The 13134-nt window shown below is 53.7% G+C and overlaps 1 protein-coding gene across 1 annotated transcript; it reads left to right on the top strand.

The window, feature by feature from the left end:
- The first annotated feature begins 46 nt into the window (after nucleotides 1–46).
- MRPL21 (mitochondrial ribosomal protein L21) lies at nucleotides 47–11422 on the top strand. The gene is made up of 7 exons (XM_019654736.1): nucleotides 47–164; nucleotides 3510–3567; nucleotides 5522–5607; nucleotides 6556–6719; nucleotides 8320–8372; nucleotides 8776–8879; nucleotides 11299–11422. Exons 1-7 carry the CDS (start codon nucleotides 65–67, stop codon nucleotides 11361–11363), a joined length of 630 nt encoding a protein of 209 aa, XP_019510281.1. The 5' UTR covers nucleotides 47–64; the 3' UTR covers nucleotides 11364–11422.
- The last annotated feature ends 1712 nt before the right edge of the window (nucleotides 11423–13134 follow it).

Below are 13134 nucleotides of genomic sequence, written 5' to 3'. Positions count from 1 at the left end.
CGTGCGTCGACGCACCAGGTTTCGCGCTGCTTCCGCTTCCGCTTCCGGCCGAGGCTGCGGGAAGATGGCGGCAGCCATGGCGGCCTCGACCCTGCCGGTCACCTTTGGGCGGCTGGTGTCCGCGTGCAGCCGCAGCATCCTGAGGCCGTCGGGGCCCGGAGCGGGTGAGACCCGAGCCGCGGGGTGAAGGGAGGAAGCGGGGCGAGCGGCGCTCCTGGCCATCCCGCCCTGTGTCCGTCTGTGCCCGACTCGATGCCTTTGGTGCTGATCGCCTTTTTTCATGCGGTGATCATAGCACCGGCTTTGGAGTCGGGGAAACCTGGGTTCAGATCCTGACTCCTTTAGTCAGTAACTGAAATACTGACGATAGCTCTTCAACTTCAGTATAGGCCCTGTGTCACTGGGGCCCAGAGAGGTTAGGTAACTTACCCAGGGTCACACAGCGGGGACATGGGAAAGGAGTGACTCAAACAGCTCCGTCCCGCGCCAAAACCTGTGCGTTATCATTGCCTGCAGACTTCCAGCCACTCTCTGAGCCTCATTGTCCTCATCTGGAAAACGGCGATGAATGTCCTTACCTAATCTTAACCCATTCAGCATAAGCTACAGCTGTATTTTCAGCACTAGGCTGTAATGAGGTTCAGAAAAGGTTATGTTCATCAAAAACACTGTAAATTTCTGCCTGAAAATGGTTTGAGTGTATGTTTGTGTGCACGAGTGTTTATGTGTGTTTTTAAGTTGGGCTAAGTGGACATTTGACGATATTAAGAATTTTCCCTTTTTTTAGATGCAATAATGGTGTCATGGCTATGTTGTTGTTGTATTTAATGAGTCCTTTTTTAGAAATATACTGACATCTTTACTGATTGAAAAACTTCTGATTTACTTTAAAATAATTGCAGAATTGAGCCTGAGGCATTGTAAATCAAATAAAATTGGTCATGAGTTGATAACTGTTGAATCTGGGGAGGGATCCTTGAGGGCTTAGGGCTCCCTATGCTATTCTCTTTACTTTTGTATGCTTGACATTCTCCCTAATAAAATGTGGGTATATATGTAGGCAGGGAAGTTTTTACAAAGGCAGTGGGACTTCCTGTATTCTACTGATATACAACCACCTCTAGAATCCTGGGTTCAATTCCAGACTCACACTTTTGAGAGAAGCACAGAGAAACTCCCTGTACTCTGTGCAGTGAGTACAGAAGAAGGTGACTAAAATGGTGAGCAGATGGGACCTTGGAGAGTCACAGTCACAGTCCTCAGAGATAGAAGGGACAATCCTGTGGGACAGGAGGGAGCACCTTTGTCCCTGTCACGTCCAGGGCTAAACTAAGACCATAGGAGAGAGTTACAGGAAAGCAGGTCAGAGGCAGAAACTTCCTAACTTAGCTTTTAATGGTGGGATGGCTCCCATGAGTGGTGCCGAGTTCCTCGTCACTTAGAGTTCCAACAGGGGCTTCATCTGATGACTGAGCAGAGTAGGTTGCCTTCATTCACTCACCATTTATTAAGCACCAGTTACATATCAAACACTGGTCCAGGGTGGGGATACATCAATCATAAACATACGACCGTAACCCCTGCTTTTAGTGGAGCTAGCATTTTGATGGGAGAAGGGGTGACGGGAGAGAAAGGCAGTTTTAAAATAAGCAAATGACATATGTTCGAAGCTGATAAGTCTAATGGAGTAAAATAAAGCATGAGTTGGAAGAGGGGTTCAATTTTAAATAGCATGGTCGGGAAAGACCTCTCTACTGAGATGGTATTTGAGTGGAGACGAAGAAGCAATGAGGGAATTAGCCTTGCAGATACCTGAGGGAGAGGAGGGCTTTCAGGGAAAGAGCTGTCAGGGCACAGGCTCCAGGGCAGATGCACGCCTGGTGTGTCCCAGGAATAGCAAGGAAGCCAGAGCTGCGGGTCAGAGGGACCATGTGAGAGATGGGCTCAGAGAGACGGGATCAGACTGCCCAGCGCCATGTAGGCCCCGTAAGGACTTCTGCCTTATCTCTGAATGAAACGGGAAGTTCTTGGAGAGTTTCAGCAAATTACTGACATGATCAGACCTCTGAGTTTTAACAGGATCCTACTAGATGCTGTGCAGAGAAGGGAGGCAAGACGGGGAGCAGGGGGTTAGTGATAATGCAGTCGGGGTGTTCGTAGCTTGCATGGTTTAAGTGGTCAGAGCCTGGATCTCAGAGAAGGCCGAGCGGATCTGCTGATAGGCTGGCTGAGAGGCGTGAGAGAAGGGTCGAAGATTTTTGGCCTGAGCAGCTGGAAGGATGACGTTGCCGTTATGTGAGATGGGGAGGAGCATGAAGAAGCAGGCGATCAGGAGCCTTTGGTAGGCTTTGAGCTGCCCGCTAGACACGCAGGTGGCGATGGCACACAGGTGGATATCCAAGTGCAGGCTGCAGGTGTAAATGTGGGAGTCACCAGTGTACAAGTGATGCTTAAATCCATTTGATGCGATGCAATCACCAGAGGAATGGCCATAGATAGAGAAGAGGTAAGGTTAGGTTCAAGGTCTAAACTTCAGGCACACCAAAATGGTAGAAGAAGAAAACAAGCCAAGGAGACCAGGACTAGAGAGCAACTGCTGCCGGGTGAGCTTTAAAAGGGTGGGTTTTATGGTATATAAATTATAGCTCCATTTCAAAAACAACCGGCAGTAGTTGCTGAGAAACCCGTCCTCTCCGTTTCACGCCTAAGCACTGTGCCTTTGGTTTCTGCGCCCTTCTCTCCTCAGGGAACTGAGTGCCTTTGTCCCTTGGTGTATTAGTGTCTACTGCTCCGAACTTAGCAGCTTAAGATAACTAGCATTATCTCACACCGTGTCTGATAGTCAGGGGCCCAGGAGCCGCCTACCCGGGTGGTTCTGGCTCCGGATCGAATTAGATCGCAGTCAAGGCGACAGCTGGGGCTACAGTCACCTCAGGATCCCACTGAGGCTGAGGACCTGCCTCTAGGCTCACGCCTCGGCTGGCACAGGAGGCCCCAGCTCCTGACCACACAGGCCTCTCCACAGGGCGCTGGCAGGGTGGCAGCCCCTACAGCCAGACAAGAGAGAACCTCCGAGACGGAAGTTGCCATCTTTCATACCCTAACCTCAGAAGTGCTGTTCCATCATTTCTGCTACAGGCCATTGGTCACAGAAAACCAGTCCATGTGGGGGGCAAGGCTAGGGTGAGAATACCGGGGGACGGGCTTATCGGGACCACATTGGAAGCTGTTCCCACACAAGGATCTGGGCACTTGGTGGTTAAGGGCTGGGTTAGTGGTGGGTGATTTGGTTGTAGGCCCTTTTAGATGGTGTGATGAACCAATCTCGATGCTTGTTGTAAAAACCAATGACTTAAAGTGATGTCCTTTTAGCTTTGTTGATCTAGATTTTCTATAGACTAGTAGCGATGTGTTTTAAACTGACTCCAGTAACAGTTGTGCGTTTAGGGTTGTAAAGAGCGGTTTGCATTTCACAGCAGTAACTACCTGTGTTTCTCTTATTCCTTCAGCTTCCCTGTGGTCTGCTTCTCGAAGGTTCAGTTCGCAGAGCACTTCGTTTCCACAAGGGTAATATCGAAATGTGGGTTTTGGTGACTCTGCCTTTCATTTATAGACCTGTCTTTCTAAAGTCACAACCTCAGACATTTGGGTTTCCAGGAATATTTCTATTTTCTCTTAACTTTTTTTACAGTGTTTTTCGCAGACCCTCGACACAAATAAATACAGACACAATTTCAAGAGTCCAAACACCAAGGCATTCCTTGGCCTTATGTAGCTGTACTTTATTAAGGAAATGTTTAGCTCCTATTGGAGATGTCTAACTGGGAAGGGGGATCAGAATCTCTCGGAGGAACCTGTGAAATTTGAAAGTGCATGTTCATTGCTAAAATTTCATACTTAGGGGAAAACTTTACTGTAAACTACAGAAGGTCAATTTAGCAGAGTCCCACTGGCTGGAGGGAGACAGAGGAGCTGCACAGGATGGTGGTTACGAGTGGGGGAGCCCCCCAGGGACCCCAGCCCGCCCTGTGCCCAGCAGCGGGACCCTGAGCAAGACAGTGCCCAGAGCTCTGCTTCGTCCCCTGCGGGGTGGAGCATGAGTATCCACCTCGGTGCAGTTTTGTGGGAGTAGGCAAATTGCTGCATTTAAAGAGCCCAGAATAGTGCCTGGCATATGGTAAAACTCTCAGAAAACTGCTGGCCGCTCTTGCACCAGAGCCTGGGCAGTGGGGAGAGACACCGGTTTTTTTGTTTCTCAGAAGGAGAAGTTGAAAAACTGAGTCAGGGTATAGAGAGAAATCATAAGTGGGCATTTTAGCCAATTTGGCCTATTTTTCCCTATTTCCTCTGTGAAACCCACTGGGTTCCAGTTTTCCCGTTGTTGTTGTTTTCACGGGTTCGGCTGGGTCCTGCCAGAGTTCGTGTTTCTAGGTGCTCTGAGATTAGCACACTGGGAAAGCTCAGTTTAATTTTTTGCCCAGTGACACCAACATGGCCAGTTAACTCCAACTTGGAAAGCGTTCATGCATTTCACAGACGTGTGTTGGGCACGTTCCGAGGGCCAGTGAGCAAAAGGAAAACCCCACTTTCTGGTGGCAAACAGCAACGAACGCGTAAAAACGGGTCTGAATAACTCGATGTGGGCTCTCCCGACCTCTCCCCTGTTTGTGGACTTGAGGGATTTGAGGCAAAACTAGGACAGGAAGTTAGGAAGAGCTCTCACCCTCTTTCAAGCCCAGGCTCCCCTTGTTTGTTTCCCCCCACTCTCTACACCAGGCCAAGCAGAGGGGAGAAAGTTACTAAAATGAAGAAGATGCCCACACCAAGCTTGGTGGCCCAAGGTGGGGAGAGGGGCACACATGACCACAGCCAGGACAGAATGGTGGCGATGGCGCCGCTGCCCCAGGGCACCGAGCTGACCATGTTCCCACTCTGTTGAGTCCTTCTGGGCACATAACCCCTCCCAACCCCCACAGCCCTGAAGGCAGGTGCTTTTATTCCCACTTTCTTGGTGAAAGAAGCTGGGGCCCAGTGACATTAAATGCTTGCCAAGGTCATGTCCTTGTCAGGGGCAGAGCTGGGGTTCAGACCCAGCGCTATAACCCAGCACCCCCCTGGGGTGGGCCAGCAGCCCAGGACCCACAGGGTTATTCCAGGGACGGGCTCTTCTGGAATACAGTGCTCAGAATTCCTGTTACGATTAGCTAACAAGACCCATGGTGGTGTTCTAAGAGGGTAAGTGGGGGCCTATCCTCAGGATTACCCCAAAGGGTGGGGTCTGCACCAGAGAGCCTGCGCTGGTATTGCCCTGAGTCCCGTGACACCCGATGGCCAGCTTGCCGGTCCCCTCCCAGCATCTGGCCGCCTGAGAATGGGGGTGCCCAGCCGTTGCCCCAGCCAGTGATCATCCGAGATGCGAATGGGTGACAGGGTCGATTCCTGTCCTTCCTGGGACAGCCATTTCTTATGCTGTGAACTGCCTTTTCACGTGTGTGACACGTGTGTAAAATGATTTTTACAGATATGTCCCTAAAACATCCCTGAGTTCACCACCTTGGCCAGAAATCGTTCTGCCAGACCCAGCTGAGGAGACCAGACATCACGCAGGTAAGAGGCAGAACCGGCAGGCAGCACCCACCCTCTCCCAGGAAGGCGGTCATCTGGCCACAGAATGAGGGGTTTGCGATTCTCGGTGCTCCCAGACCTGGCAGGGCATGAACGCTCAGGTTCATTTTTTGCCACTGAACACCGGAATTGGAAGCCCCCCTTCATTTGGCAGATACCCCTTGAGCCCCTGTGTTCGAAGCAGGTACCGGGGTCGGGGGTGGGGAGCACTTGGTCCGTCCCTGCCTTCCTGCTTTGGTAGAAACGTGGGTTCAGAGAAAGAGCCCTCCCCAGCCGGCAGAACAGGACACGTGATAACCAGTGAGGACCAGCACCAGCCTGGGTGTCCTGAGGAGGGACAGTGTGGCGGGTCACCACAGCCACCATCCCCATAGGGGTGTGTAGGATCCTCAGTTTTCCCCAAAAACCTGGAAATGCAGATTAATGCATGGAACTACCTAGTTTTAAAATAATGTTGCGTGTGCGGTGCGAGCCACATAAGCTACAGGCTGAGTCCCGCCCCCTCTGCCGCGCGGCTTCCGGTCTGGACAGTTCCGGGGCAGGAGCTGGGTGGTCGCTGGCTGCGCCCCGCGCTGGTAGACGCTGTTCAGACAGCAAACTGCGCAGGGCAGACGGGGTTGTGGCCTGAGTAGCGGAGGGGGGTGGGGCGCAGAAGGAGGCGTGCAGAGAGCCCAGCCCCGTGGGGTGGCGCTCCAGGTTCCCCGTGTTTGCAAAAGGGCCACCTCTCCCTTCTCAGAGCTTGCACACTGTCCAGCTCTGGCTCTTCATCAATAATGACTGAGAACCGAACAGGGTGGGGGCAGGTTTCCACCCAGAGTCAGAGAGACGGACCCCGTCAGGTCACTGCAGGCCAGCATGGGGGCGGAGCTCTGCCTGTCCATCGTGGGTGATTGACGGGCCGCGCTGCTGTCCGCCCCTTCCGCCCCTCAGAGGTCGTGGGAAAGGTGAACGAGCTGATCGCCACCGGCCAGTACGGCAGGCTCTTCGCCGTGGTGCACTTTGCCAGCCACCAGTGGAAGGTGACCTCCGAAGACCTGATTTTAATCGAAAATGAATTAGACATTGAATGTGGAGAGAGGATTCGGTTGGAGAAGGTAAGACGGTCCGTTGTTTTGTGTACTCGGGGACGCGGTCACCAAATGTGCCATCCCTGGTTCCCGGGCCGTCACCGGGGAGGTGTCCTCATGGCGGAGGTGACCACAGGCAGAGTGGGTGATGGAGCAGGCTGGCCGAGGCAGGGCGAGGGCAGGCGGGTGCAGAGCTGGCCGCTCCTCCGGGCCGCCCCGGCTCAGTCAATCCACTCCTTACCTGGAGACGGTCGGCACGTTTCTCTAGGGAAAAACACACGTGTCTGTTGGTCGTGTCATATCTCATTGATGTATTCCCACAGAAAAAAATATTTGACCGCAGATTTAATAAAAGCCCCAGTTAAGGATGTAAAGAGTTTTCAAGCCATGTTTATGGGGGGAAACGTTACGTTTCAGCAAGGACACTATTTGACGTTAGATTTGCGGCCGCTGTGGTTTTTAAGCAGTAAGGACTGATTAGGAGGCATGACCCCGGGCACAGATTATCCATCTCGCGGATCTACACAGCACGTGCTGTTCTGTGGACTGAGCTAAGCGTTTCTGCCCTTGGCTGTGATTCTGTTTGCTGTTCCGGGAGTCTGTTCCCTTTCTGCCAATTCTGTTTTTATTTATAGAGCTATAAAATATAAGCTCTCTGTACCAGATCGTTTTTCTAGAGTATGTGTAACTGTTAATATAATGTAATATGATGTATACGAGTATGATTTGCTTTATTAATTAAAACCCCTCCTTCCTTTGTGATTGTAGTTTTTGTCTATTTACACCAAGGAGAGCACTAAATTCTGTTCCTTCAATGGTCTTCTCACAGCCTGTGATCTGAGCACATTATTTTAAAACTTTTCACACTAACAAAAAGTATAGAAAGACCCACTAATGCAGATTGTTTTTCATAACTTGGGTAGTCCAGGAATAGACAGCGTGTCATGCTCCCTGAAAGTAACTCTGAAACAGTTTGTTTATTATTTGTCATCATCTAATTGCACCATCCATTGGCGTTGTTATAAATGTGCTTTGTCTTTAGACATTTAAGTTGAGCATGCTTTTTTTCTTGCCAGTGAAATTTAAGGCATTCTTCCAACATCGAATGAAAACACCGTTGCACTTGGAATACAACGGTGTCTCCATCTGTGGCCACACTTAGTGTCACAATTTCCGCTAAACCAAGAATGGTGACCTGGCTGTATGGAATTCTGCAGTCATCAGACACACCTGAGCCTAAATCGTCTCAGCCTTAGCAGGCCCGTGAGCTGCATAATAAGACACCGTAGTCTGATTTGTGCATTTCATACATATGTATGTTATACTTCCCTGAGAATTTTTTTAAATTAAAAAGCCACTGTTTTCATAGGAGGTTAACACACTTATCCTGGTATGTGGTCACCACATCAAATCGTCAGTTTTACCTGTCCTGCCTCTGACAGTCTAGCGCATTTCCGTAAGCTGCACTTACTGCCGGTGCTGTTTAAATAAGGCAATAATTAGTTACATCGCAGATCAAGTCCACATCACAATTTCTAATCAATACCTTTCTCATTTTCTGGTGTCACGACCTATTTTCAGTGACTTCTGTATTACTTATTGGTAATGCACTGATTTCATTTTTTAGGTCCTGCTGGTTGGGGCTGACAACTTCACGTTACTTGGCAAGCCGCTCCTTGGGTAATGTGCTGTCACACGTGGGGCTTTGTGTAGGCCCCGGCAGTGAGGCCAGGCGAGGGGGGGGTTGGGGGGGGCGACACATGGCACTCGTGTCACCACAACGCCATGCAGAACATGCTCACACTTCATAAGAGTGGAGATTTAGTGTCCCAATGTGGAGAACATTCAGCCCAAATCATCGTTCTGTTCCCAATTCATGGCCCTTTTAATATCTGTGGACACACTGCACTGTTCCCCGTTATGCTTCTTTGTAGCTTTTTAAGTGTCTACAGGGAGGGCACAGTACTTCTATAATCAGCCAAAAAGGAAGTAAAACTTCATTTTAGAGATCGTTACATGAAACATTAGTAAAACTGAGAAATAATCCGTAAGATACGCCATTATTTCTTTTCCTCCCTTCTAGAAAGGATCTTGTTCGAGTAGAAGCCACAGTCATTGAAAAGACAGAATCATGGCCAAAAGTCAATATGAAATTTAAGAAAAGGAAAAACTACAGGAAGAAACATAGTAAGTTAGAAAGTGGAGCTGGCGCCCTGCGGCGCTGCCCTGCTCTGGATGTTACCCTGTGTCCAGCCACTGGGCACGGTGGGACCCAGCGCCTGCAGTCTGCCCCCGGCCCCTGGGTCTGACAGCGCGGGGCAGGTGGGGCTGTGGAGGGAGAGGGCCCTGGGAGCCCCCTGACCCTGCCACTGGGGCTGGACCTGACCAGTCATCACACTGCATGTGCCACGAGACACAGACGGGGACATTAGCGGCCGCATCATTCATGCTGGAGAGCACCAGAAGCGGCTCACATGTCCACCGCAGAATGGGCGAGTGAGCGGAGAAATACTCTCAGTGGAGCACCACCCAGCAGGGACCTCACCGCCATGGACACAACAGCGGGGCGGGTCTTGGATGGTGTACAGGGTGACACTGTTTCAGAGAACCTGAAGTCAGTCCGTACTGCTGGGCACACAGACCTGTCCGCACACACACACACACACACATGCGTGCACACACACACATGCGTGCACACACACATGGGCCACTCCTGAAGGAGGGATGATGAGCAGAATCCACGCTTGTGCTCGCCTGGGGGGGGGGGGCGTGAGAAGGAAGGGGCCGGCGTGTTCTCGCGGTCAAGTGCATGTGGCAGGCTCCTTGGAGTTCTGCGTCCTGTGTGCTGCAGAGCGCTCCTGGGTGTGCCCTGTTCTCGCATGTTGCCAGTGTTACGTTAAAATCCTTGGAAGAAAAAAGTGCACCAGCCATGAACTCGAGACGTGAGGACACTGTCCTTTGAAGGCAGTTAAAGAGGTGGTGCAGCTGGGGAGTGAGGTCACGGGGGGGCTGGGAGGCGCGCGAAGCTTCCAGGTGGAGGAGGGACACCCCTCTGCAGCCTGGAGAACGGGAGCATGGGGAGAAGGTGAGAGGGAGACAGTGTGGACAGGCTTCCGGGCTAGCCTGTGGGGACGGAGGCCCCGGGTGGCCAGGGCTGTGCTGGTTGTCAGAGAAGGGAGAGGCCAGCGGTGGCTGAGTGCTGGTGGGACCGAGGAAGGTGGGCCGGAACCCAGGTGGCGAGAGGCTCAGAGGGGCCCTCCATCCTGCTCGGTTGCGGTGAAGGGGCGTGCGTACGCGCGACTGGCCTTAAGTGTTGGTGACGAGGACAGGGACGAGTTTCCGATGGCTTCACTGAGGTGGGCAGGAAGAAAGGTGGTCCGCTGGGAGAGATAAAGAAGCACAACGCGCTCAGCTGGGGGGGGGGGCGGGGGGCTCAGCCCGGGTGCTGCTTGAGTGCTGGCTCTGGCAGGCTCCAGAGAGAGGGCATGACGCTGGCACTGACAAGGGAGGGACGACAGAACCAAAGCCGCGTAGGGGGAAGGATGGCCCGAGGGGCTGGCGGGTGAGAAGTGGACCCAGTTACTGCAGCAGCGAGTCGGAGGGGTGATCTCACAGCAGAGGCCTCTCCGTGGGAGCCGTGGGTGCCGCCCGGATGGCTGAATGCTGGTGGGAGGGGGCCGGTGTGGCTAGTGGGCAGCCAGTTAGCTTCGTTTGGTGGCATTTTGGTATATGCGTACGGGTGTTGTGCGAATGCAGGGCTCGAGACAACACGCCCGGTGGGTGGGGACGGGAAGGAGTGAGGGCAGATCTGAACTCCCTTCCCAGCCTCCGGGTGTGGGCGCTGGGGCCTCAGGGACGAAGCCCCAGGTGGGTCTTGGTCCAGCCATCACTGCCCACTTTCTGCCCTCCTGCCCTGGACGGGCACCCGCAGGGCCTGGCCTGCGCTGCCCCGTCTCCCTGACCCCCACATCTCACCTGCCTTGGTTCCTGTCAGTGGCGACCGGCATTGCCCAGTTAATCCACAAGCAGGAAGGGCACTGTCCTGTGGAGGCTTCCACTGGAGGTCACAGTCCCCATCAGGCAGGTGCTCCTCGAGGCTGGGACCCTGCAGGTTGTAGCATCCTGTCTCCCAAAATGTGTATCACCCACGATCCTTGGTCACAACAGTAATTGCTGCCAGTAGTGGAGGGACTAGTTCCCATATACCTGAACCAGTAGCATTGCCCTTACCCAGACTCGGGTCACAAAGCCTCAAGGTTCACTTACCACCACCACCCCCGCCACCCCTGCAGTCCAGGGGTCTCAGAGTGGGCACGGTGGGGGAAGAAAGGCTGGTGGCCACGGCAAGGGCTCCCCTGGCACCAGGCCTCCGGGGTCGCAGCCTCTGCAGCTTCTAAATGGCTCAGGGGTTCGGCACGCCACCAAGGACTCGCGGCACATGGCTGGCAGGGGCCACATGGGACCTGTGGGTGGCCGGTGCTGCCTAGGGAGGCTGGTGCGAGGCTGAGGCCCTCGTGGGAAGAGCAGGCAGCAGGGTCTCGCGGTGGCTCAGTAATGAGGTTGGAATGTGTGGTCAAGCTGTGACCGAGTTCTCTCTCTTCCCCAGTTACTGTGAACCCACAGACGGTCCTCCGGATAAACACCATTGAGATTGCTCCATGTCTGCGCTGACCATCCAGCTGACATTTCCAAAAATGTAAAAATAAACTCCCTTTTTCCAGGAAGATCGAGTTTGTGTCCTGGTGCAGACACTCTGGGTCTGTTGCGGAGTGTTCTGGCTGGAGGGCCGCTTCTGTGAGCAGCAGCCTTCCCAGGCCAGAGAAGTCAGCAGTGGGGGGATCCCAAGCATGGCCCTCCCGGCGAGCCCCGTGCTTGTCTGAGAGACCAGCGGATTCTTGGCTGCCTCCCATCCCCCAGCGCAGGCGGCAGAGCCAGAAGGCGTGGAGTGGGGGACACAGCTGGGTCCCAGGAGCTGACGCCAAGAGAGACACAATCTAGATTCCACTTTGGGGCGAGATGGACGAAAACATGAGCAAATTCCATCTCTGAGCGATCCAGTGTGCCTGTTTGTAGCGATTTGCTTTATTAAAAAGCTGGGATTCAAACCAGGCAGTCTGGGCCCAGATCAGACTGTCCTTGCTTCGCTTGGTCCAGCAGGAAAGGGGGATCACAGTGCAGGGGCTGGTGCTCTGACCACAGGCCGCGCTGACCGGATGGGAGGAGGGGCGGCAGGGGGCGGGGAGGCTTGAGAGCCAGGGCTGCGAAGCAGCAGAGACCCCGGGGGCCCAGAGGAGTTTTGACTTGGCCCTGGAAGCAGCCACTTGTCCGTGAAGAGTTTGGGGTGGTCAGGCAGGCAGCCAACCCAGGAAAGAAGGGACAGGTCCTCAACCCAGAGAGGCCCAGGGGACGGAGGGGAGGACTCTGGGGAGCAAGTGTGGGGAACAGGGCCCAGCCACCCAGGCCCTGGTTCTGTCATTCACAGAGGCAGGGCCTCCCTCCAAGACTGTAATTAGGTCTTTCAAGTGACAAGTGAAGACTTTCTTCCCAAGATGCCTTCAAGACTCCCTTGGGGGATGGTCCCTGTGATGTGGAAACCAGAAAACCAAGGCATTGGCTTCCCAGGAGGCTCCCCTTCCTCTCTCCCCCTCCCCCACCGCTCTGTCCCGCCCCCCTCAAGCACCCAGTCACCCTGGCAGGATGCTGGCCCCACCCATGGGGGCACTCCCCATGTAGTGCCCTCCATGCACAGAAGGAGATCTAGAGCCACGCTGGCTGCTGGCTGGGGTGGGAGGCGTGGTGGGACCCAACCTCAGATCGTGGGGGGCTCTCCCTCTGATGCTGCCCATTGGGACTTTGTAGCAACTTCCCATATGCCCTAGCTCATGTGGAACCCTGAGAGTCCCGTGTCTGGAGCCCCAAAGCCTGGCGTTCTCTCTGGATTCTCGGCCGGCCTGGCACTGTCTCCTGTGGTCATTGTCGCGTGTTCCAGTTGTAAAATGTTTGGACAGGAACCGCCATCCGTGTTCCTCAACTGCTGCGTCCACATGCTTGAATACAAAACAAAGTGCTGCGGTCAGCAGGACGGCTTAGGGAGGGTTCTGGAGCCAGACAGACCTGAGGGTGAGCCCCAGACACCCCCAGTGAGCCGCGTGTGATCCTGGGTTACCAAGCCCTGGGCCCCGACTTCCTCATACGTCAAAGGGGGGTGATGGTCGTAGCCACCCCACTGGACCGCCGTGAAGACTGGGCCATAGTCAGGGCCCAGTCAATATTCATCCCTATTACCAAGTAGGAGGCAGAGGCTGTGTGCCCTGGGGACCTGGTGACATTCATTACTATCGGTGTTGAGCTGGTGAAAGTTTAGTCCTTTTAAAAACTGGACGGGGCATTGTCCACTGCTGCATCCCGCACAGCATAGGCAGTGGGGAGTCAGAGGGGGGGC

This window comes from Hipposideros armiger, unplaced genomic scaffold (genome assembly GCF_001890085.2).
Source record: "Hipposideros armiger isolate ML-2016 unplaced genomic scaffold, ASM189008v1 scaffold_228, whole genome shotgun sequence".
Lineage (NCBI taxonomy): Eukaryota > Metazoa > Chordata > Mammalia > Chiroptera > Hipposideridae > Hipposideros > Hipposideros armiger.
This window is presented reverse-complemented; position numbering and strand designations above follow the sequence as displayed.